Source organism: Arvicanthis niloticus, chromosome 2 (assembly GCF_011762505.2).
Source record: "Arvicanthis niloticus isolate mArvNil1 chromosome 2, mArvNil1.pat.X, whole genome shotgun sequence".
NCBI lineage: Eukaryota > Metazoa > Chordata > Mammalia > Rodentia > Muridae > Arvicanthis > Arvicanthis niloticus.
In genome coordinates, this window is record NC_047659.1 from 101,257,082 (window position 1) to 101,283,319 (window position 26,238).

Below are 26,238 nucleotides of genomic sequence, written 5' to 3' on the forward strand. Positions count from 1 at the left end.
AGCCACCAAGTGAATGCTGGGAACTAAATTCAAGTCTTCTGGAAGAGCAGCAAGTGCTTTTAACCACCAAGCCATCTCTTCAGCACTGCAGTGCTGTTGTAATGGCCTCTACAATTCTAGATTATATACATTTAGACTGCTGGGCGTTTTTTTTTTTTGTTTTTTGGTTTTTTGGTTTTTCAAGACAGGGTTTCTCTGTGTAGCCCTGGCTGTCCTGGAACTCACTCTGTAGACCAGGCTGGCCTTGAACTTAGAAATCCGCCTGCCTCTGCCTCCCAAGTGCTGGGATTAAAGGCGTGTGCCACCACCGCCCGGCGACTGCTGGGCTTTTTTAATGGACTTCTTTTTTTCTTTCTTTCTTTCCTTTCTTTTTTTCTTTTAATTTTCTTATGTTATTGAAAATGGATTTTTAAGTGCAGTATATTCTAAATATGGTTTCTTCTCTCCCAATTCCTCCAAGATCCTCCCTGTCTCCCCATCCAAGCCCATACTCTTTCTTTTTCTTGTTGGAAAGCAAACAGGCATCTAAAAATAATAAAATAAACAAACAGAAGAAAAGGAGCCAAAAAAAAAGCATAAAAACACATATAGACAGAGACACACATGTTTGTATACACAGGAATCCCATAAAAACATAAAAATAAAAGCCATACTATATATATATATATCATATATATATATATATATATATATATATATGCTTAGGATCTGTAAGATTAGCGATGGGGAAAACCCTAACAAACCATTATAGACAAAGAAACTTCAAAGAGGCTGTTGAGTTCACTTTTTGTTGGTCACCTACTGATGAGCATGAAGCCTGCACTTAAGAGTGGTTTGTATCCCCAGTGAGACTCCCATTGGAGAAAACTAATTTTTCATTTGTGAGTAGGCTCCAGTTTGAGATAGTTTTGGGGCTAGGGATGGGGACTTGTGTCTAGTTCTCCTCCCAGTGCTGGTACCCCGTCTAGTGCAGATCTGTCCAGGCTCTGTGCATGTTGTTACAGTCCCTGTGAGTTTATATGTGCATCAGGTCTGCTGTGTTTAGAAGGCCTTGTTTGCTTGGTATCCTTTAACCCCTCTAGTTCTCACACTGCTTCTTCTTCCACAAGGTTCCCTGTGCCCTTAGGGGAGAAATTTGATGGAGAGATCCCATTTAGAGCAGAGTGTTCCAGGTCACTTGTTCTTTGCACATCGTGTGGCTGTGGGTCTCTGTGTTTATCTGAGCGAGACACAGATCTATGAGTCCTGCAGAATGTCATTAGAAGTCAGTTTATTGCTACGTTCCTTTAGCACAACTATTATTTGGCTTTCCCTTAGTTCCCTGGCCTACCTAGTTTGAGGTTTTTGTCCAGAGTGGTGTCTAGGATAAGCTCCATCCTATGGGGTAGGCCTTAAACCCAAGCAGGTATTTTTTGATTACTTCTGTGAGCTGTGTGCCACTTGCACTAGCCTACCATACAGACAGCTCACGTTTGTTGGTGTTTACCTTTCTTGTTTGGTTGTTTGCAGAGGACAGTCTAGGACCATGGACTTTAGTGCATGGGGTGAAGGCTCTCAGTCGGCACAAGCTCAGCTACGCCATGTTCAGTGAGTTGGGCAGATGTCGGCTTCAGCAGTAGGGCCTTACAGTCAGTTTGTGGAGAGCACCAGTAGCCTTGGTTATAGCCTGGGTTGTTTGGGGGTTCCCAACAACTGAGAAAGATGGAACCCATTCCCAGTACTAGATGCTTCATTTGGTGATGAGAGTTGTGCAGTTGGGCCCATGTTACCCCATTATTTGGCAGTTTCACTTAGATCACCTTCATATATGTTTACACTGTAGGAAGCTTCCACTGTATTACCTGTAAGTACAACCCCTCAGATGGCTGTTAGCTGTAGTAGTCCCTCCCCATGGTGTCTTCATCACCCTCTCTTCTTTCCCTCTCTCCATCTGATCTTCCCGTTCACCCTCCCACCCCATCCATCTAGAACTGCCTCCTTCCTAAGGAAATCAATTCCATGCCCCCCATAGTCCCTTACTCTAAATCTAACCTCTGCAGTTATACAGATTATAGATTGCTTATCAGAGACTTAACAGCTAACACCCACATATAAGTGAATACATACTGTATTTGTCTTTCTAGATCTGGGTTACCTCACTCAGAATGAGTTTTTCCCCCAGAGCCATCCATTTATTTTACCTGTGAGTTTAATTATTCCATTTTTAACAGCTGAGTCATATTTCATTGTGTAAATGCACCACATTTTCCCATATCCATTCATCCGTTACAGACATCTAGGCAGTTGCAGTGTCTGGCTGTTCTGAATGAAGCAGCAGTGAATGTGATTGAGCCAGTGTCTGTAGTAGGAAGAAGCATCCTTTGGCTATATACCCACGAGATTTATAGTTGGATCTTGAGGTAGATCGATTGCCATCTTTCTGAGGAACCACCACAGCGATTTCCGTGGTGGCTGTACACGTTTGCCCTCCCACCAGTGATGGATGAGTGTTTCCCTTGCTCCACATCCTCGCCAGCATGAGCTGCCATTTGTTTTATTGATCTTGGCCATTCCGGCTGCTGTGAGATGAAATCTCAAGGTACTTTTGATTTGCATTTCCTTTATGGCTACGGATATTCTTTAAGTGCTTCTTAGCCATTTGCATTTTCTCTTTTGAGAATTCTGTTTAGATCTGTACTCCATGTTTTAATTGTTTTTTTCCCATGATGTATAGTTTTGGTTTTTTGTTTTGTTTTTTTACTTCTTTATATACTTTAGATATTAGCCCTCTATTGGTATGTAGTTGGCAAAAATATTTTCCCATTCTGTAGCCTGTCACTTTGTCTGAATGCCAGTGTTTTTGCAGTTCAGAAGCCTTTCAGTATCATGAGGTCCCATGAATGAATGAATTGTTGTTCTTAGTGCCTGTGTCTTCAGTGTTCTGTTCAGAACGCCTTCTCCTGTGACAGTGAGTTCAAGAATATTCCCCATTCCTCTTCTGTCAGATCCAGTGGATCTAGCCTTATTTTGAGGTCTTTGATCCTTTTGGAGTTAAGTTTGTGCTGGGGGAGACTATGAATCTATTTTGATTCTGCATGCAGCCTTACAGTTTTCAGTGTCATTTGTTAAAGATGGTGTCTTTCTTTCCAGTGTGTACTTTATCAAATTCTGGTATCCATAGGTGTATAGACTTACATCTAGGTCTTCAATACCAATATGTCTTTTTATACCAATATCATGCTGTTTTTATTACTGTAGCTCTGCATTACCATTTCAGATCAGGGGCAGCAATACCTCCAGCAGTTTGTTTATTATTCAGTACTTTTAAAAGCTATCCTGGGGTGCACAGTGTGTGTGTGTGTGTGTGTGTGTGTGTGTGTGTGTGTGTGTGTGTGTGTGCAAACAAAACTGAAAATCCACCTTTCAAGTTTTGTGAAGAATTATGCTGAAATTTTGGTGGAGATATCATTGAATCTGTGAATTATGTTTGGTAGGATAGCCTTTTTTTTCCTGTATTAACTGTACTGATCCATGATTGTGGAAGATCTTTCCATCTTTTGATGTCTTTTTCAGTTTCTTTCTTCAGTGCCTTAAAGTTTTTATCATGCAAGTCTTTCATTTGCTTAATTAGAGTTACTCCCAAGGTATTTTATATTATTTAAGGCTATTGTGAAAGGTATTGTTTCCCTGGTTTCTTTCTCAGTCCATTTTTATATAGGAAGGCTAGTTATTTGAGTGTCAATTTTGTATCCTGCTGTTTTTCTGAAAATGTTTATTAGCTGTAGGAGTTTTGTGATGTACTTTTTAGTATCATATATATACACTATAATATTGACATATGAAATTAGCCATCATAAATCCCACACCCTATCAATTTGGTACCAATTTACATCTTTTAAGATGTGTTAATCTCTAAATAAAGATAACAGGGATTTCATATTTCTGACTAATATGATAGAACTATGCTGCATATAATCCCAAACTCACATGTCTCTCAGAAGAGGATCTTAAGAACTTGAGTGGTGTTTACTTTCCTTGTGTATTGCCAGTGAGGTGGTGGCTAAGGTCCTTTTGCTCTACCTGGGTAGGAATCTTAGATAGCCTTTGATTACCAAGCCTAAGGCCTGGATTAGCAGATCCAGGAGCTTATAGGTCTGCATCTTGAGAGCTAGGGGCTTAAGATCCGGATTTTAAAAACCAGAGACTTAGAGCTCTAACTACTCACACTAGAGGTTATTGCTGAGCAGTTTATAATCATTCCTTGTTTCTGGCAGTAATAGCAGCAAGCAGCAGTAGGTGGCTGCTAAGGCTAGAACTCCTGTCTAGGTCTCAGGTATTGGGATTATTAGGACTTGCTTGACAGTGGCTGATGTTAAACTCTCGGGCCCAAGGTGTGTCAGAGACTCTTGGTCCTGGAGTCCTTTCATGATCAAGGCCCAGTTTCTCATTTTCAGTTCTCCATGGCCCTGTTTCTCTAGGCTCTGCTTCCCATCATTTCTGCTTACACTGTTCTCCAGATTTCTTTGGTTCTTCTCTCAGTGCTGCTGCTGCTGCTGCCGCTGCTATTGGCCAGTGCAGCCAGCAGGATAGACACTGTTCTGCTTCGATAACTACTCCCACCTTTTCTCTCTACTGATAAAGATTAAAGGGATGCAAAAGACTCCTGGGCTTAGTGTTGCAATACCAGGGGATATCACAGTTGATCACAGTAGCATGTTTTCCTGACTGGCAGGATGAGCTGAATATCCTGATTACAATGGTTTGAGTTTTGTTTGTTTGTTTGGTTGGTTGGTTGGTTGGTAGGTAGGTATAGTTTGCTTTTTGTTTTGTTTTTATTTTTTCATTTCTTTATTTATGTGTGTTGGGTGGCTGCTGAGTGCACACATTTCTTAGCATGCATGTGAAGGTCAGAGGACAACTTGTAGAGTTCAGTTCTCTACTCTGTGGGTACTAGGGATCAAACTCGGGTAATCGGGCTTGGAGGCAAGTGCTTTTACCCAGTGAGCCATCCTGCTGGCCCAGCTGCTTATATAGTCAGGAACATGGGTATAAGAAGGGTATCTGCTCCAATCACAACAGAACTTCATTCACTGTTACCACAGTCCTTATACAAATGAGAGACTGTACTTGCATTAGTAATCTGTGTTTGTACCAGTCACAAGTGGCCTACTAAAATCATTAGGGAAATACTCCCTCTGGCCTGAGTGGATCATCTAGCATTCACTGGGACTCGTGGTGGAAAATTCTGCCACAGGCTATTTAAACAATTGTGTTTTGAAACAACTGTTTCGATGAGTCAGGGTTGTGCTTCAGCAGCCTTGTAGCTTCCTCAAGTCATCTGTGGAGTGTCCAGAATAGCCAAAGCTGACATGAGAGCAGTCTGGCCTTCAGTCCATGTAGTTAGGGCACTAGGCAAGACTCTACCAGCTGTCAGTTATGGGTTGAAAAGTAAGTATCAAAATGGCTGCTTAGAATAAAGGCCTATTGTTAACTTACACAGCATTTAACAGTACACTAGCAGCTTCTGTCCTGTCCTGTCCCTCTCTTCCCTTTTGTCTGAGACTCAAATAAAATGTAGATTATATTATCTCATTACATCCTGTATAACCTTTACCCACTCTGCATCATTTTAAAGTTTTTATTTATCATTTGTTCTTTAATTCTTTCATAAGCTCCATTTTATTCTCAAATCTACCTATTAAGATCTTTTTATCACTTATTGTATTTACATATTCTAGGGAAATTTTTTTGGTGAGATGATCTCCATATGTAACTTTAGCTGGCCTGAAACTCTGTAGAGATCAGCCTGTGTCTGCCTCCCCAGTACCGGGCCTAAAGGTGTGCAGCACCACGTCCAGACTTTGTTTTCTTAGCTTTGGCAGTGCTAGAGGCCACACTCAGGCCCTTCCCATCCTAGCAAGACCTCAGATACCAAGCCATACTCCCAACCTTCTAGTTCACTCTTAAGTCTGTTGTTACATTTGCTGGTTGACTGGGTTTTTGTTAGTTCTTGCATCCCAGCCTGGTCTCAACTTCGTGATCCTTTTGCCTGAGCTTCCCAAGCAAGTACTATGATTATGGGCAAACACCCCCATGCCTGGCAGTGTTTTCTACAGTATTGACTGTTGCCTAAAATTCAATCTTCTTTCCACTGATTCACATGTTGTCTCCTAGGGGACATTTTAAAAACACTTGCAGACTTGGTGACATATTCCTGTAACCCCTGCACCTGGAGGCTGAGGCTGGGGCAGGAAGAGTGTTCAAGCCAGCATGGGCTACTCTGTGTCTTTGTCTTAAAAAGAAAAAAAAAACTGTGACAAGAATTTGAAAAACAAGATGACAAGAACAGGTATGTTAGAGGAATGGAGAAGAAGACAGTGGGCAACGGTGTGAAATTGATTTGCAGGTATGAGCTCTGGGACACAGACACACACACATCCTCCACTTTCCTCCCAGTTCTCTTCAGGAAAAAAAAAAAAAAAAAGAAGAACTGATGCGTATAGGCCTGGGTTTAGTTTCATTCAGATTGAAAGGGAAGAAGGGAAGGAAAGAGGGGGAACATAGAAGTGGCCTGGGAGAGAAGGAAGGAAGTTCCTAAGGAGAGACTCCCAAGTGATGGCACTGCTTGGTGTCTGTGGTAAACATTACAGGAGTGCCTACTGAGCTAACAGACTAGAATAGACCAGATGCTTTTTCTGTCATTAAAGAGAAGATGATGTAAGAGGTTTCCTTACTGGTTTCTTTACTTGGAAAAAAAAAAAAAAAAAAAAAAAAAAGAATATGGGGTCTGGAAAGAGAGTTCAGCTGTGAAATACATTTGCCATGCTTACAGAGGACCCAGGCATGGTTCCCAGAACCCACAAGGAGGACCACAGCCATCTTAACACTAATTCCAAGACAACCAACACATTCTTCTGAAATCTGTGGGTACTGCATGCACATGGTACATTGCATGCTATAAGCAAACACGCACAGAAAATACAAATCAAATCTTTTAAAAAAGAGTAACCTGATACAGGGGCTCACTCCTCTTATATGAGCGTGCAAGAGGCTGCAGCAGGAGGGTCCATGCCCTGACACAGGGGCTCACTCCTCTTATATGAGCGTGCAAGAGGCTGGGGAAGGAGAGTCCATGCCCTGACACAGGAGCTCACTCCTATTATATGAGCGTGCAAGAGGCTGGGGAAGGAGAGTCCATGCAAGTCTGAGGCCAGCATGGGCTACTCTGTGTCAAAAACCTAACTAGCTAATTAGAAATTAAACAATAGAAGAAAGAGGAAGTGAATCAAAATAAAGAAAAGCTGTATTCATTTTCATCTCCTGGATGAAAGAATTTTATTGATCAACTGAAGTATTTTGGGCAGAGGAAGAAAATGCCTGACATGTAAGCTCCTCAGATTGCCTTTTCTGGATTTTCAGTTCCCCAAGATAACATTAGAATTTGGTTGAACAAATGAATCAAGGAGTGTTTCCCTGCTTTGAAATAACTTGGACTGTCATTACTTTACAAGTCAAGTTTAACCATCCATTTACTTAATATGCATTCCAGGAAGAGATTAAGAGAGTATTTTCTTTCGAGATATTACTAGCCCCAAACTGCTCTGATTAGCTACAGAGTTTAAATTTCCCAGGGCTTGCTGCCAAACCTAACGACCCGAGTCCAGCCCCTAAACCCAATGGAAGGAGAGAACTTACTCCCACAAGTTATCCTCTGACCTATACATGGGTACTTGGCATGCATACACACACACACACACACACACACACACACACACACACACACATAATCAATCAATCAATCAGTGTAAAAACTTGTTTTTCCTTCCTCAGAGTCCACTTTACACTGAAATAAAGAGCCCATTCAGAGCTTCGTTGAATGTTTTTCGACTTCTGTGATATGACAGGGAATGATGGGAACTAGTGGATTTATACTTCCTGTGTCTTAACTTCTCAGTTATTGTATAAGGTTTTCTTTTTCTAGAAAGAGACTAGTCTGGAATGAGAATGGATTCTCATCAATAAAAGCAGAGCTTTAAGTAGGTCATCTGACTTCACTTTTGTGCTCCACATTCACATGGCTATGAAAGAGCCTTTCATGAGTTTTCTAGGCTTTCATTGCTGTCAGACTCTCCACAGGCATTGTGAAAGAATTAAACTCCCCACCCCTCCCCCTGCTGGTCGCATGGACTTTCAGGGGCTATTTACAGACTGCGTTTAGCTCAGCAGGAACTGCTAACACTGAATCAATGAGCAGCTCTTCTTCCAGATAAGTGTCATAACTACCAAAGTTAATGTCTGCTGGCATCTGATAGAGTGGCCAAAGGTTTACCAAATTGTTAAGAAATGTTTGTATTAAAGTTACTTATATATAAAAGTTGTCTATAGAGAATTTCTGTTATCAATTGGATAAGAAGTTTATGAAAGCTTTCTATAACCTAGACATATACTCCAAACTTTTAAACAGAAGCTTAAAGCCGGGCAGTGGTGGCGCACGCCTTTAATCCCAGCACTTGGGAGGCAGAGACAGGTGGATTTCTGAGTTTGAGGCCAGCCTGGTCTACAGAGTGAGTTCCAGGACAGGCAGGGCTATACAGAGAAACCCTGTCTCGAAAAACCAAAAAAATAAACAAACAAACAAACAAACAAACAGAAGCTTGTCTGTTGTTGAGATGGTGCATATCTGTAGTCTCAGTACTGAGGAGATAGAAAAATCCAGGTACAAGGCTGTCTGTCCTAGGCTATATAGTGAGCCCTTGTTAACAAAACAGAAGAGGAGTAAGTCATGGCTTCTAGTCAGCACTAGAAATAGTTGTTATTTTAGGTTTTTATTGCAGGAGTAGTGATACCAAGGAAAGTATAGAATTTAGAACGGATCTTTGGTAAGGCACTTGTGGCATAATTGAGTAGTAAAGTAGTTGGCTCTTCAGAGGACCCACGTTTGATTCTCAGCACCAATATTAGGCAGCTCACAACCACCTGCAACTCCAGCCGTAGAATATCCAGCACCGTTTTCAGGCCTCCATGAGTATTCCACTCATGTGCGCAAACCCAGACAGACCTCACAACACATGTACACATAGCTGAAAAACATTATATATTTAGCTGGGTGGGTGAGTGGTTGGTTGGTTGGTTGGTTGGTTGGATGGTTAGTTAGAAAGAGGGTCTCTTATTTAGTTAGTTAGCGAGAGGGTTTCTATGTTAGTTACTTTTTTTTAGAGAAGGTCTTTCTATGTAGCCCTGGCTGTTCTAAAATTCACTATATAGACCAGGCTGGCCTCAAACTCAAAATACCTTGACAAAAAGCAATTTAAGAGAGAAAGGGCATACAATTTCATGTTACAGACTATCATTGTGGGAGGGATTATTATCATCAGTCTGGGTGGGAACTTCAAATAGCTGGTCATATCAGCAGTAGTCAAGGACAGAAAAAAATGAGCACATACATGCTCACTTCCTGGTTTCTCTACTCTTAAGCCGATCAAGATCCACTGCCTAGGAAATGGTGCTACCCACATTGGGCTGGGTCTTCCCATATCAGTTAACTTAATTAAAACAATCCCTAACAGATATGCCCACTGACCAGCCTCATGTAGATAGTTTCCGACTGATACTTTTTTTCCTAGCTTATTCTAGATTGTGTTAGGTTGCTGTCTTAGTTAGCTTTGTATTGTTGTGTTAAAACACCATGATCAGAAGCAACTCGGGAAAGAAAAGGTTTATTTCACTTACACATCCCATCATTGAAGGAAGTCAGGGCAGGAACCTGGAGGCAGGAACTGATTGAGAGGTGATGGAGGGGTGCTGCTTACTGGCTTGCTCCTCATGGCTTGCTCGCTCAGCCTACTTTCTTACAGCATACAGGACCACCTGCCCAGGGGAGGTTATCAGCCATGAAGAACTGGGCCCTCCGACATCAGTCATCAAAGAAATTGACCAGTCTTGCCTGCAGACCAATATCATAGGGGCATTTTCTCCCAAAATGATATTAGTATTAAGTTGACATAAAACTAGTTAACATAGTTGATAATTAGCCATGTATTTATAGATATTAGATTAAAATATCCTTTTTATTGGTTATTTTATTCATTTACATTTCAAATCTTGTCCCCCTTCCCAGTTTCCGCTCTGCCATACCCCATTCCTTCCTTCTCCCCCCTGCTTCTGTGGGGGTGCTCACCCACCCACCCACTCCTGTCTCACCACCCTAGCATCCCCCTATGCTGGGGCATCCAGCCTCCACAGGACCAAGGTAGCCCACCTAGTAGAACATATTCCACATACAGGCAACACTTTAGGGATAGCCCCCACTCCAGTTGTTTGGGACCCACATGAAGACCATCTGTAGTTACATGAGTGGGAGGCCTATGTCTAGCCCATGTATGTTCTTTGGTTGGTGGTTCAGTCTCTGAGAGCCCCAAGGGTCCAGGTTAGTTAATTCTGTTGGTCTTACTGTGGAGTTCCTATCCCCTTCAGAGCCCACAATCCTTCCTCCTATTCTTCCATAAGAGTCCCCAAGCTCCATCCACTGTTTGGCTGTGAGTGCCTGTATCTGTCTGAGTCATCTGCAGGGTGGAGCCTCTCAAAGGACCACATGCTCCTATCTGCAAGCATCACAATATCATTAGTAGTGTTAGGGATTGGTGCTTCCCCATGGAATGGGTCTCAAGTTGAGCTGGATATTAGTTAGCCATTCCCCTAGTCTCTGCTCCATCCCTTATGCCTGCATTACTTGTAGACTGGATAAATTTTGGGTTGAAAGTTTTGCGGGTGGGTTGGTTAACCAAGGAGCTTAACGAATGCTAAGACAAGTGCTCTGCTACTGTGCCCTTCCATGAATTTTTATGAAGTGTCTGTATCTGAAAAGCAATCCTTTTATTAGTTAGAAACTCTTAAGATTTCTACCTGTTTGCGACTTGTCTTAATTTTTCTGTCCCTTCTGGGTTTTGTTTTGTTTTTTTTGTTTTTTTTTTTTTTTAATTTTGTTTTATACCAGGTGTGATGGTTCAGGTGAAGCTCTGTAAATTCAGGGCTAGCCTGGTCTATATAGTCAGTTCCAGGTCAGCCAGGGCTATGTAGAGAGATAGAGAGATCTTGTGTCTTAGTTAGGGTTTTACTGCTGTGAACAGACACCATGGCCAAGGCAAGTTTTATAAAGGACAGCATTTAATTGGAGCTGGCTCACGGGTTCAGAGGTTCAGTTTATTATCATCAAGATGGGAGCATGGCAGCATCCAGGCAGGCATGGTGCAGGAGGAGCTGAGAGTTCTACATCTTCATCTGAAGGCTGCTAGCAGAAGACTGGCTTCCAGGCAGCTAGGATGAGGGTCTTAAAGCCCACACCCCCAGTGACATACCTACTCCAACAGGGCTATACCTTCTAATAGTGCCACTCCCTGAGTGGAGCATATACAAATCATCACATCCTGTCTCAAAAAAACAAAACAAAAAAAGCAAAAGAAAAACCAACAACAACAACAAAAACCAAATAAATAAATCAACAAATAAATAGATAAATGAAATATTGCTTTGTATGTAAGTCACATTGTTGTGCAGCTGTCAGCTCATCTATATGTAAAACTCTTTCATCGTCAGCTGGTCAGCTGTACCCCTCAAACGCTGACTCTCCTTCCCTCCTTCCACCACATATAACATCCAGCACTGCATGTTTGTTCTGATTCTGAATTTTACTACTCTGAGAATTTCAGAGTATTTGACCTTTCATGCCGACTTCCTTTTTTTTTTTTTTTTTAATTGTGTGTATAATTGCATGTGTATTGGGAAGGATGGGTGTGTGGCAGGAGAACACAGGTCAGTGTTGGATACATCTTCTTAAATTTTTTTTTTTTTTTTTTTTTTTTGAGCCAGTGTTCCACACTAAACTTGGAGCTCCCTGATTCAGTTAGATTGACTGGATAGAACTGGGTTCAATCCCAGGACTGAAAAATCACAAATATGTCAATAGAAATTCAGGCACATATCCTGAGCTTTACTAAGTGAAAAAAAAAAGCCAGATACAAAAAGTCAGATATGATAGGACCCCAAAGAATGGTAAAACTCAGAGTCAGAAAGTACAGTGGTGGTTACCAGAGCCTGGAGGAAAAGAGGGCATAGTGTTGGTGTTAGGGGCCTCCCTCCAGAGCTCTGCAGCCACCTCCCATTCATTCTCTCTCTTACGGGCCTCTCCTTGCTCCCTGCCCACTCTCTCAGGCAGGTGTCAGCTCTCTGCTCAGCATCTACCACTGCTTCATTCTCTCAGATGTCTTCTGCCTGGCTTGGTCATTACAGCATTTGTCACCTGATCAGCTGCCTTTGTCCCTCCCTTGGCTTTTTGCCTGACTTTCATGGCAGCTGCTGTCATTGCCTGTGTGCTGCTTGGCCCCTTCTCCCATCGCCCTGGGCAGATACAGTGTGCTCTGTAGTGCTGCAGATGTGCACATTCCCAAGTAAACTCAGCCATCACCTTCCCCTCTGTGTGCCCCAAAACCTGGTCATCCTCTGTCTGTGACATTGTGACACTCCTAAATCCAACACATGGGCCTTGCATGCCCCAGCATCTTAGTAAGTCTTTAACTCTACACTGGTGTACTCTCTGGAGTCTGTCTTAGGAGCTAGTTTCTGCTTTAATGGCTGTATTTCTTCTGAAGGCTTGGGTCAATGACTCCCCTCACCTCACAGTCAGCAGTTGAGTCTCTGTTCTGTTGTTAACTGTTCCAAACTCCAGATTATTCTGTCAGTTTCCTTATGCTCTAACCATTGATATTTCTCAGTTGTGTTCACCGGTAGATCAGAACTTTTTATTATGTGGAAATTTTAAAAATCTTTTTTATCATGGGCAACAGCCCTTTGGTGATGTAATGGCTGCCTCATCTTGTCTTGTGCGCATTATATCCCCTTTGCTCCATCCTCTCACACTTTGTTGTTTCCAGGTTTGTATTGAGATCCTGCTTCATGCCTATGTTGGAAATGTGTCCTCTGAGCATGACATGGCCATTGCCATCTTGAAATCTGAGCAGCTGCCGGGCGTTGGTGGCCCACGCCTTTAATCCCAGCACTCGGGAGGCAAAGGCAGGCGGATTTCTGAGTTCCAGGCTAGCCTGGTCTACAGAGTGAGTTCCAGGACAGCCAGGACTACACAGAGAAACCCTGTCTCGGAAAAAAAAAAAAAGAAATCTGAGCAGCTGTTGTTAGCATAAGAGACACTTACCTGAAATACCCGCCACCACTCCCCACTGTCCCAGCTGCACGCAGTCCTGCCCCAACTGCAGTCTTGTGGGACTTAAGAGCATATAGGAAGCCGGGCGGTGGTGGCGCACGCCTTTAATCCCAGCACTTGGGAGGCAGAGGCAGGTGGATTTCTGAGTTCGAGGTCAGCCTGGTCTACACAGTGAGTTCCAGGACAGCCAGGGCTACACATAGAAAGCCTGTCTCAAAAAACCAAAAAAAAAAAAAAAAAAAAAAGAGTATATAGGAGAGGGAAGTTAGGTGAGGTTGACATCTCCTGATTCATCACCAATGCCAGGGTAGGGCTTATTCTCTGGTGCAACTGTCTAGTAGTCCCCATTGCTCTGTAAGTAACTCCTCATCCATGAGCAATCCTTTCTGTGGTCTATCAGGTGTCCTCTGTAATCAGCAGGAGTTCCTATGCCTCTTCCCAGCTTGTCATTGATGGTACAAGATGAGCTATTTTAAGCTTTGGAGACCTCTTTGTTTTAATGACTGCCTGGTCATTCTCTTAGCTAACTTGTATTCGTGCAAGTTTTGCTTTACATCATCTTCACTTTACATCATATTGCCTCCGTAGTCTGCACTTTCCCCACCTCATTTTAGTGCCTTTTGACTACCTTTTTTGTTTGTTTGTTTTTCGAGACAGGGTTTCTCTGTGTAGTCCTGGCTGTCCTGGAACTCACTCTGTAGACCAGGCTGGCCTCGAACTCAGAAATCCACCTGCCTCTGCCTCCCAAGTACCAGGATTAAAGGCATGTGCCACCACTGCCTGGCTTGGCTACCTTTTTATGACTGGTAATAATTCAGGATTTGAGTAGTTTGTGCCTCGCTGCCGGTTAATGAAGCCCTTGCTAACAGTGTCTAGATCTGATCTCTGTGTCCTCCAATCTCTGGTGAATTAAAAGGAAAAAAACATGGGCTGTAGAGTTTTAAAAGCCCACATTTAAATACTAGTAAACATTTATTAGCTATGTAGCATTGAACAAATTCTAGAAAAATAGTATCTAGCTCATAATATTGTGAGAATTAAATAGGATAAAGTACATAAATGCCTATTACAAAGTCACAAAGCAAGCAAGCAAGGATTATAGCTACGTATTGTTTCTAATAATAAATATTGCTGAGCAAGTGAATAGTTGCCTGAAGTGGCTGATCCCTCCTTCAAGTCACTTTTTGCTTTAAAGTCAGGTCACCTGAGCAGCCCCAGGAGATGGCCCAGAGCAGTTTGGAATGACTCCCAGCTGCCATTTTGTCTCACACTTGGAAGGCATATTCAATAAGACTGGGATCTGAAAGCATATCTTTCCCACTACAAACTCCAGCTCCATTAGAGAGGTGAGTTTACTTAAAATCAAGACCAGAACAAAATGCTGAATGTTTGAACATCAGCCCTTGATTAATCTGATCATATTTTCAAGGCCCATCACTCCATCGATGAAAAAAAAAACTGTAAAATAGAAATAGAATCATCAATTAGTTGGCATTTTTGAGAGCTTTATCTGTTTCTTCATTAGTTATGTGAGGAAAAGTCAGGTAATCTTAATCTGAATTCTACCTACTGAGAACCTGTCTTTCAAATTTCTTTATCTGCAAAATGGGAATAAGAAGAGTTGTAAGACAAGAGGCCAAGCGTGGTACTGCACACCTTTGATTCCCAACTCTCAGGAGGCAGAGGTAGGAAGATCTCTGAGTTTGAGACTAGCCCGAACTCCATATGAATTCCAAGACAGCGAGGCTGCATAGAGAAAGCCATCTCAATAAATAAATAAAAGACTTTAACAGAAATAAAATGTTTCCAGTAGTAGCGAATACCTATCTCTTGACCATATTTTATTGGGAACATGTTAAATATAGAACACTTAACTCTGGATATAATTTTTTTTTTCTTTTGGTGGTAGTAACAGTCTAACCAAGAACCTCATGACTTGTGCTAGACAAATGTTCTATAACTCAGCTACATTCCCAGCTCTCTTTATTTTTATTTTGAGACAGCTCTTGCTGTATGACCAGGCTGCCCTCAAACTTGTGATCTTCCTGCCTCAGACCTCTGTGTAGCTTGGCCTACAGGGATAGCTTACACACGACTAGAAAGACTTACTGGAAGATATTAGAACCACAGTCTGAACTGAGGAATGCACAGCTGAGCTCTCCTTCCTAACGTTGTTAACTGTTGTTGCCCTGAGACAGAGCCTCATGGCTAACCCTAGGCTGGCCTTGAACTCTAGATCCTCCCTCCTTAAACGCCTGGTTGCTGGGAATGTAGGTGTGTCCCATAACACCTGCATAACATTGAGTGTTTATAACCTTTCTCATTAGTAAGTATATGCAGGGCTCCTTTGTTATTCTCATCCCTAGATCACCAATAGTCATAATGTGAATTCTTACTCCTCTGCAAGAGCAGCCAGTGCCCTTAACTTGTAACCCATCTCTCCAGCACCAGAGAAAGGTGTTTAAAATCACCTTCCTGGAGACCTCACAACACAATTTAGTGTAATAGCCCTTTGGCTCTGATGCTCTCAATTGTCCACAGCTGTCTAAATAATAGGCATGTTTTCTTGCACCTCAGTTTGCTTTCTTCCTCTCTTTGCCCTCACTTGAGAGGTCATGACTGCCAACCTTGGCATCCACTGGCAAGGATTATACATCAGAGCAAGAAATACTGCTCTGGCCAGAAGCCGGCAAAGTCTGGCTTTCTCTAGTGAGTAGTCACTGTGCCTGTGGTGGTTCATTCCTTCATTTTGAATGCAGGATTTTTTTTTTCAAATAAATTAGCCCTGAAATGTGTATAAGTATATATAATTGATTGTCCATGGATTAAACATTCAGGTTTCTGGGCTGGAGCTGTAACTCAGTAAGAGAGAACTTGTACCATGCCCAAAGTCCTATTCCCTGCTCTGATTGTGGGAATGTCCAATTTAACATTTACAGTTTTTATAATGGGGGATATGCTACCAGTAGCAAAGTATACTTAAGAATGTTATGGTGGCTCTACTCTGCATTGTCAGCAGAGCAGAGTTTGTGGGGTTAGATGAGAGGAAGTGTAAAAAGTGTTGAGAGTATCCTGGTCTTTTTAGATGGGAGGGAAGATGTGAGAAATCTTAACAGGCAGTGAGTATTGCCCACGTTGTCAGTGAGCATTGCCCACATTGTGTATCCCTAATGGAGAACTGGGAGCCGGCACATACATCCATAGAAAATAGCTCAGGTCTGCTATGCTAAATTAGAATTTTATGAACATTTAGAAAATATTCCATATCAGGAGAAGTATAGTTGTAGTGTGTTTTCTCAGTTACCAACATGATGAGCTCTAGACTAAGAAATGGACCTATGCCGTGCCTGTCAGGAATGACCTTGGTTATGTTAACTGGAGAGGGGAGCCCTGCCTGTTGTGGGTGGCACCATTTCCTAGGCTAGGATCCTGGACTGTTTAAGAATAAAGAAAGTGACCTGATCAACAAGCGTTCATCACACTCTACTTCAAGGCTGCTGGGGCTCCTGATGCTTTGGCTTCTCCATTTTGATTGGCTCCAATCTCACTGTTGGCAGGGATTAAACCTTGCCTTAAATTGCTTTCCTCGGGGTGGCGATAATGGTGGTTTAATCACAACAAGAGAAGAAACCAAAACAATAGCTATGATTTTTTTTTTCTTTAAAATTTTCTAAATCTTTTATCATATTGCTTTCATACACGTCAGTAGCATCTGGGTATTCTTTATAGTTTGTTGAACTTTGATCATTGATCAGCCTAGTGTATATGTAATGGAAGCATTTTAAAGTTAAAGATTTTTTAAAATTTTTTAATAAGTAAAGACTATACATTGGCTCTTTGAACATGGAGGAGCAAGGGAAAGAACATGGTGTATGCCGTTATGTTTGATATATTAAAGAAGTGAGCAGATTCATGACTCCCCTCTAAGTTTTCTTGCTTCATTGGCATGTAGTCACTTTACCAAAGGTTTGTGATTTATAAGATTTTTTTGTTTGTTTTTATTTTTAAATAAATAATTGAGGAGCTGGAGAGATGGCTCAATAGATAAAGCTTTGCAAATGTGAGGACCAGAGTTCTGATCCCCAGAACCCGCCTGGGAAATGAGCTAACCGCAGTGAAGGGTCCTTGTTTTGCTTTGTACTCCCGTTTTGTTTGCATTTGTTCTTACAAGTGCACTTTACCTTTGTAAAGTTTATAATATATGACAGTAAGAGAGTGTCCAGAATCTTCCTGTTTCCAAGTTTTTGTTTTGGGTGTTTGTTTGTTTGTTTGTTTGGGGGGTATTTTTTGGTTGGTTGGTTGGTTGGTTTGGATTGGTTTTTGTTTTGTTTTGTTTTGTTTTTTCAAAACATGGTTTTTCTGTGTAAGCTTCGCTGTCCTAGATCTTGCTCTGTAGACAAGGCTGGCCTTAGAGATCCACCTAATTCTGTCTCCTGAGCTCTGGGATTAAAGGCGTGTGCACCAAACCAACCCAGTTTTGTTTTCAAGTTTTATTTTATGTGTGAGTGTGTGCCCTGACACTGGTGTAGAGGTCAGAGGACAGGTCTTAAAGGTTATTTCCTCTTTCTACCGCGTGAGTACCAAGGATGGATTTTAGTTTGTCAGAATTGCCAGCAAGCTCCTTCACCTGCTGAGCCATCTGCTCCCGACACCCAGCCTCCCAGCCCCAAGTTTTCCTTACCTAAAAGAAGCAGTAAGTAGTACTACAAGATTCTATTCACTGTGTTTTGTTTTTGTTTTTGTTTTTTTAATAGTATTAGATGCTATGTCCTAGGTTTCTAAGATCTGGTTCTGTGGTCATCTCTTGAAGAGTCATCTACTATAAAAATTTCAAATATACAGAAAAATCTAAAGAAGTTCTTTGTTGTTTTTCTGAGACAGGATCTCAGGGTATACCCACCTTAGCCTCAGACTGACAACAGTCCTCCTGCCTCAGCTTCCTGAGTACTGAGGTTATAGGTATGAGCCACCCACCACCCCCAACTGAGAGAATTGTATATATGGTGGTGTGTGAGGGGTGCCCATGTGTGTGGAGGACAAGCTTGGATGTTCCTCATGGTGTTCTAATGTTCCGAGTTAGACTAGAGTGGACTAGTTAGGGATCTGCCCATCTCTACCCCTCCCGCACTGAGGTGCTGTAAGCATATCCCACCATGTTGGGGGCCGACTTTTAGCAGAAAGTGGCTATCAGCTTTGCAGCCATCTTGAGCCATATACCCTGACATGAGACTTGGATTACAATAGCCTACAACAGCTGAGCACACTCTGATAATCTTGGTTTAGATACCTTGGGTGTGTGAGATTAAAGGTGTGTGAGATTAAAGGTGTGTAACTTAAGAGTGATTTAGAGATCAGATTTAGAGACAAGACCTAAGGGCATGACTTAAAGGTGTGACTTAAAGGTGTGACTTAGAAGTGAGACATATAAAGGCGAGAGGCAGACAGAAGAGAGATCAGAGAATCAGACACTTTAGAGAGTACAACTGAGAGAACAATTTGGAGTAACAGAGATTCAGACACTAGGAGTAGGAGTAGACATTAGACACTTGGAAGAGAACATCAGGAGTACAACTAGGAACTAGGAACTCAAGACTTGAGACTTGGACTAGGAAGAGAGACTGTAGCATAAACGGGATTGAATCACACTCTGTCTGGTTTCCATTCTTTGAGTCCATCCTCACTCTCTCTTGCTGAACCCTGACCTGCAGACTGGAGCAGCAGCCCGGGCCTCAACATTTTGCTTGGGCCACAACATTTTTTAGGCCGCCCAAAGTGAGGCTCCAGCTTAGGCCCCAACATGCTGTAAGCATGTCCCACCATGCTCAGCTTTTTCTCATTAGCACCTGCAAAGCAAGTACCTTGTTGACTTAGATATTCAAGAATACATTTTCCTATAGTCTAATCTAGAGAGAGTGAGGCAGGGTTTTGAGACAGGGTTTCTCCGTGTAGCCCTGGCTGCCTTGGAACTTTCTCTGTAGACCAGACTGGCTTCATACTCAGAGATCTGCCTGCCTCTGCTTCTGGAGCGCTGGAATTAAAGGTGTGTCATCACTGCCCAGTTAAGAAGTTCCTGTCCATGTGCATGGTTTACGATCAGTTTTTTTATACTGGTTTTTTTTTTTTTTCTTATCAGCTTCCATTTTTACTTTTATGATTGCTCTCATTGCCCTTATGCTTAGAAAGTTTTTTCTTAACTTTGGTTCACAAATATTTGCTTATTCTCTTTTAACATGTATTTTAAACATCTAATTCTGTAAGCCAACCTATTTTCTGTTGATTTACCCTGAGAAGCTGAGCACACATACACAGTCTCCAACCTGTTGCCTAATCCTCATGCAAATGATTGCATGCATCCCTAACTTTGAAGTATTATCAGATAGGAACTGAACTGGATTCCATCAGTGATCAGTGTAAGTTCACTATCCAGTTCTTTAAGAGTTAAAGATGTCTAATGTATGTGCCACTGACTTCATTATTACGCCCTACAAGGAATAGAAAGGCCTTTGCACTTGGGGAAGGCCACTGCTGAATCCATCCCCTGCTAGGCAGTGCCATTGTATCAGCAAACATCTTGGGGTCATATAGATTACCAGCATATGCCTCACCTCAGCATTTGCATGTAACTCTTAGGGAGGCAGAGCCTCTCTGTCTCAGATAGTGGCTGCCATACATATTGACTTACATATAGACTATAAACCATGGGAAAACATGGCTTGTAAATAAATTGTTCCTCAGTTCTTCCTCTATAATCTAAGATCAGTATTGTACACAGGTCCTGAGAAGGTGAACTTAGGAAACTTAAGGACTGTCTGTCTCTTATACATAAAGATCTAGTCTGGAACCACAGTTTTTTAAACAGTTTTTAAAGTGTAACCAAATTTGAGAATTATGCTTTAAAAGATATGTCATTTAAATTTACTTTTATTTCTATGAAAACAATTAACTTCTGGGGAAAACTGCCTATCAAGCTGCCAGAAGATCCTTTGTATGTATTGTAAGAGCTAAGAAAGATGCTGCCCAGAATAACCTTTTATATTCTGAGTCATTTGGACATAATTATAATAATGTAAGACTTCATCTCGTGTATGTTTTCTAGGTCAGCATGGATTCCTGGTTCATTCTTGTCCTGTTTGGCAGTGGTCTAATATACGTTAGTGCCAACAATGCTACTACAGGTAAGAGTTGTCATCTGACAGGGGATCAGTGTTTAAATAACACTAAATCATCAACTAAATTATCATTTAAATTGTCTGTGAAGCTTCTAGGAATCTCTGAATTATTAATAGTCAGCTTTGTTCTGTCTGCTAAAATAACTGGAGAGACTGTTCTTTCCTAAAAATTGTAAGAAATGTTAATATTTATATCCCTACATAGTGGTTATGAAGAAATAAGTGAAAAGCCCTTTTTCTTCATGCCATAAAAAAGCAGTCCTCTGGAGGAAGCAGGAAGGGTCCAGCATTAAGAGCATGTGAGATATAGGTGTCTGTCTGCTCTTTGCATGGTGTCCAGATGTGTGAGATATTTATTAATGCTTGCTATTTTGTGTTTTAACTTTTGAGCCTCACATTCTTCATAAGATTTTTTTTTTTTTTTTTTTTTTTTTTTTTTTGGTATTTGTAGTTTCACCTTCTTTAGGAACTACAAGATTAATTAAAACATCAACAACAGAATCGGCTAAGGAAGAGAATAAAACTTCAAATTCAACCTCTTCAGTAATTTCTCTTTCTGTGGCACCAACATTCAGCCCAAATCTAACTCTGGAACCCACCTATGTGACTACTGTTAATTCTTCACACTCTGACAATGGGACCAAGAGAGCAGCCAGCACAGAACCTGGAGGCACTACCATTTCACCGAACGGAACATGGCTTATTGATAACCAGTTCACGGATGCCAGAACAGAACCCTGGGAGGGGAATTCCAGCACTGCAGCGACCACTCCAGAAACCTTCCCCCCTGCAGGTACTGGGATGCTTTCTGCTTGCTCGTCTTGCTATGGGTTTAGTTACTGTCTCTGTATATATTTTATAGCCTTAAAATTACTGAAATATATTTTTGTCCAAGAAAAGAAATGAAACCTAGAAGCAGAAATTTTTTTTAAGATCTGTTTTCATGTGTGTGTGCCTGTGTCTGTGTGTTTGCATGAGGTTATGTGTAACATGTGGAGAGGTGTCCTCAGAGGCAAGAAGAGGGTGTAGATCCTGGGTTATGAGCAACCTGGTGGGGTTGCTGAGACCCAAACCCCAGTTGTCTGAAAGGACAGCAAGTGTTCTTAACCACAGAGCCATCTCTCCAGCCCCCATCATGTTAGCAAATCTTAATACCTGGTTAGCATAGCACTTTCTGGAGGATACCAGCTAGCTGATAGTCAAGTCTGAAGATGAACAGTACAGAGTGCATAGTGAATTGGCCTTAAGAAGGATGAGTCCACAGAGGCCACGGGAAGGGAGTGAAAATAGATATCCTATAACATAATGAAGCAGCAGAATAATGTCCACAGGAACAGTGAGAACGCGAGGCTCTGGGAGGCTTATACATTCAGAGCCATCTGTTCAGCCCACACTCTGTCTCCTTGAATCTCTGTCACTAGATTGAAGCAGCAGTGGCCTGGGGGTTAGGATCAGAACTCTGGGCCTGAGACCAGCTTGGCTAGAACACATTTCTGACTTATTCAACCAGATTCCTAGTCTAGACAAGACAATTAGAGGGTCCCTCCAAGAATGTCTGCATGGAGTAAAGTAATTGCTCCAACTGCCACATAAATGAAGTTTCCTTTCTAGTAAAATTGCTGTTCTCTGATTTGTGATCACATCCTTTTGGCCAGATTTCTTGTCTGTTTCAGATTCTCTTAGATGGATCCATGTCTGGCTCATGATAGAATTCCAAAAGTACTTTTGAAATTTAATCTATTTGATACTAAAGATGACATCTTTCAACTAGACCTTATGGTACAGACCTGATACCTGTCTGCTTTAGCGTCATTGTTTTAGCAGTGCAAGTGAGATAGCATTAACAGTTACAGTTAAGAGCATAGTTTCCCTACTTGTTCCTGTTCAGTCCCAACCCTGCCATAAGCTCTACTGTGAGCAAATTTACTTGATACTATCTGTACCTCTGATTTTTCAAATATAAAAATGAACTGAATGATAGTAATAATTCAAACCCTTAGAGAAGTTGTTTGATGAATTGATCTAAGCTGAGTATAGTGATGCCCACTTTTAACCCTAGCACCTTGCCTGGCAGAGGCAGGCGGATTTCTGAGTTCAAGGCCAGCCTGGTCTACAGAGCGAGTTCCAGGACAGCCAGAGCAACATAGTAAAGACTCTGTCTTGAAAATAAACAACAAACAAGTTGATGTAAATTACTTATAGTTCTGTACATGGTGATAAGCAACCTTTTTTTAAGAGTCAGCTGTTATAATTGGTACAACTTAGGCTCTGAGAGGTTTCAGTAAATCACATGGCCAGGCAAGGTGGTATGTGGCTGTAATCCCAGCACACAGGAAGCTGAGGCAGGAGGATTTATAGTTCCAGAGCAGCCTAGGCTACATGATCAGACTCTTGTCTCAAAGAGAGCTGGGGCTAGTGTGCTCAGTGGAGCCCCTTGCCTGCAGTAGTGCACCAAGCCTTGGATTCAGCTACTGTAAACATAAACAGATAGAGAGATACAACATATATTTGTGGCTGCCACTATTCTTAATTAGGTTGAGAACTGCAAATAATTTTGCTCTGTATTTTAATGTTAAAATACAATTTGTGACCCATTCATGAAATCTGTTTAATGGACCACAATCATTAGTGTTTATTTTGTCTTTCTGGGTGATCCTATTCCATGTCTATTTTTGTTGTATGTATAATGTTTTGAAGCTGTGTACAACACACATTGTATACTAAATAACAGCATAAAGTGTTCTTCTGTGAGTTATAGCCATTGCTTAGGGGAAAAAGGCAATAACTTATACAGGCTGAAGGAATGAATGAATACAGAAGGCCAGGCTGTAAAGTAAGCACAATTGATTTCATAGCCGGGGGTCTCATTCTCTACTGCTTTACAAACACTTCTGTGAGATACCACGGTAATTATCTCCTGTTAGTGCATGCTGAATTTAACACTAAATATGATATTAGACTCACAAATAACAAAGTAGACTGAATTTTCACTTTTGAAGTCTTTCCACATTAAGATTCCTACACGCACACTCTCAAAAATGTAATTTTAAAAAAATATCCTCTTAAAGGTAAAATGAGGGCTGCAAACAAAGTTCAATGGATCAAGTGTTTGCCACACAAGCGTGAGGACGTGAGTTCAAATCCCCTGAGTCCGCATAAACTCAGGCATGGTGATTCCCATGCATAGTCTCAGTGCTCCTATGACAGGATGCGAGGTAGAGACAGAACTCCCAGAAGCTCACAGGTCAGCTAGCCTGTTGTACACAGTGCAGTGGCAGACGATCAAGAGATCCTGTGTCAAATATGATGGAAGGTGAGGTCCTGTGAGGGCTAATTTTCTGTCAGCCTAACACAGTTGAGAAACTGGCCTGCGGTGCACTTGATGATTGATGTGACAGGCCCTGCTCACTGTGCATTACTACCCCTGGGCTTGTGGTCTTGGTGTCTTCTGTAAGCAGGCTGAGCAAGCCTTGAAGAACTCCTATATGGCTTCCACATCAGTTCCTGCCTCTAATCCCCACACTGGCTTCCCTGGATGATAAACTATAAGCTGTAAGATGAAATAAATCCTCTCCTTCCCACACTGACTTTGATTATGGTGTTTTATCACAGTAATAGGAACCTAAGACCTCCACACATGCATCATGGTACTCTCAGGCCCTAACTCACAAACATGAACATGCAAACAAACAAAACTCCCATATGTATATCTAATTACTCTTCTCACTTTCGTGCGTGTATATAACATATTTTCATCTTTACCCCCAACTCATCATCTTGTCCTTCCTGTCACTGTGCTGGTCTTCCCTTCCTCGTCAGTCCCTTTCAACTCCCATGACTTTCTTAAAGGTTGTTATGTACCTGAGTGTTTTGTCTGCGAGTATGTATGTAGTATGTCTGTATGCATGTATGTAGTATGTATGTATGTTTGTCTATATGTGCACTCCCTGCATGCATTCTGTCGATGAAGGCCAGATTAGGGCATCAGATCCTAGAACTGGAGTTGCAGATGTTTGTGAGCCTCCATGTGGATGCTGGGAACTGAACCCGGCCTCTGTGAGACCAGCCAACACTCTTCATTACTGGGCCATCTCTGGTTCTATCCTTTTTTTTTTTTTTTTTTTAAATTTATTATATTTTTCATATGAGTATGCTGTAGCTGTCTTCAGACACACCAGACGAGGGCATCGGATCCCATTACAGATGGTTGTGAGCCACCATGTGGATGCTGCGAATTGAACTCAGGACCTCTGTTAGAGCAGCCAGTGCTCTTAACCACTGAGCCATCTCTCCAGCCCTAGTTCCATTCTTTTTAAGAGATTTTTAGTTTTAGTTTTGTAACGGCCCAAGAAGCGTCATTAACATTGCTTATAGAGCATGTGGGAGGAGTTGTTATTTATGTAGGATGTTTTCATTGATGTTTACAAGTGGGGTTTTTTTGTTGTTTTTTTCTCTGTGAATTTAGTGTGTTTTTACTTTGCAAACAGGATATTGTTGATGTATCAGTTGCTAGTGTTTTATTTTCATTAAAAGAACATGAAAGTTTAAAAATAAAGTAAAAGAAAAAAGAATTTGAAAGTTTGCATAGAAAGCTATGAATTTTACTCATATTTTCTAATTCAAGTGAATTTGAGGAAAGTCATCCCATGATAGCTTAGTTTCCTACCTACCTATGAGTGCTTCTCACTTTGCATAGTTCTGCCCCCCCCCCCTTTTCCCTTGGGATATACTATTTCATAGCTTGTTGCTTCTTTCCTCCTGAAGAACCCATTATTCTATACGGACTCGTATCACCCTAGCTTTTTATTTTATTGACTATTATTATCTTTCTGCCTTTTTAAGGTTTATTTTGGCCTACCTATTCAGCTTTTTAAGTTAAAGCTGAATTTTTATTTTTCAGTCTTACTAATATTCGGCAGTGTGCATAGGTATTCTTGTAGGTTGCTGTTAGCTAGGATGCTGTCTATGCTGCCCTGATAAAACCAGATGATTGCTTTCTCTCTGGGTATGGCCAGAAGGCTTTCCTCTCGTCAGGAACCAAGTCACTCTTACATAGCCCGCCATCGAATGACAGCCTTCCTGTCTGCATGGACCCATTCTCCAGATGTCATAACTACACTTAACCATAGTGTTTTCTCAAATCCCATTAGCCAGAATTTATCATGTAACCACACATACAAGTAGAGCATTTAACTGAACAACTTTGTACTTGGCTAAAAAGATTTTAAAAAAAAGTTTTCATTATATATTTTTATTTAAGCTTTCAAATTTTGACTGTGTTAGTTAATTTCCATTTTTATTGTATAGTGATGAGAGGTTATCATGCTGTGTGTTTTAGGGATCTGTTTAGGCTGTAGATAACTGTAGGTTTCTTTAAAAGTGCATCTGTGTGTGTATTGATGGCAGTTGGGAGCAGCTGCAGTGCAGGTGTGATGGAACCAGTTTTCTCCTTCCATCATGTAGATCTTCAGGATTGAACTCGGGTCATCTATGCCTTTGCCTGCTTAGTGTCTCTCCAGTTCACCATAGATTTCTAAAAACAAGCTTCTCTCTATTAGTATATGGACTTCGGTACATAGCAGTTAGATGGGATTTTTTTGTTTTTTATTGTTCTTTGCATCTCATTGTGTAGATCTTTTATATCTTTAATGCTGTCATTTTGCATATCAAAAGTCCAAAAGAGATAATGCCTTCTATTTGCTTATATTTGTGTTTTTCCTTGAATTCCTGTATTTTTAATGAGTGTTCAATAGGCATACTCGGGAACAAGGAAGGAGAGAACTGACCAAGGTTTAGTAACCCTGGATAATCTTCTTCCCCGTGTATTGCAGTGTATTGAACATGGAGAAAATTACCTATATTCCTGGAACTTTTTCT

General features: G+C 41.4%; 1 protein-coding gene across 3 annotated transcripts in view; it reads left to right on the plus strand.

Annotated features, from left to right (window-relative positions):
- Positions 1 to 26,238, plus strand: part of Ptpra (protein tyrosine phosphatase receptor type A) — a 102,150-nt gene that overhangs the window by 31,056 nt on the left and 44,856 nt on the right. For 2 of the 3 annotated variants that reach the window (XM_034494170.2, XM_034494168.2), the window contains exons 2-3: positions 20,289 to 20,367; positions 20,813 to 21,154. In XM_034494170.2, the coding sequence (XP_034350061.1) occupies positions 20,295 to 20,367; positions 20,813 to 21,154 (415 nt within the window). In that variant the 5' untranslated portion in view covers positions 20,289 to 20,294. Of the gene's footprint in view, positions 1 to 14,400; positions 14,539 to 20,288; positions 20,368 to 20,812; positions 21,155 to 26,238 lie in introns of those variants that run through there. The other variant, XM_034494169.2, reaches the window with a different exon arrangement.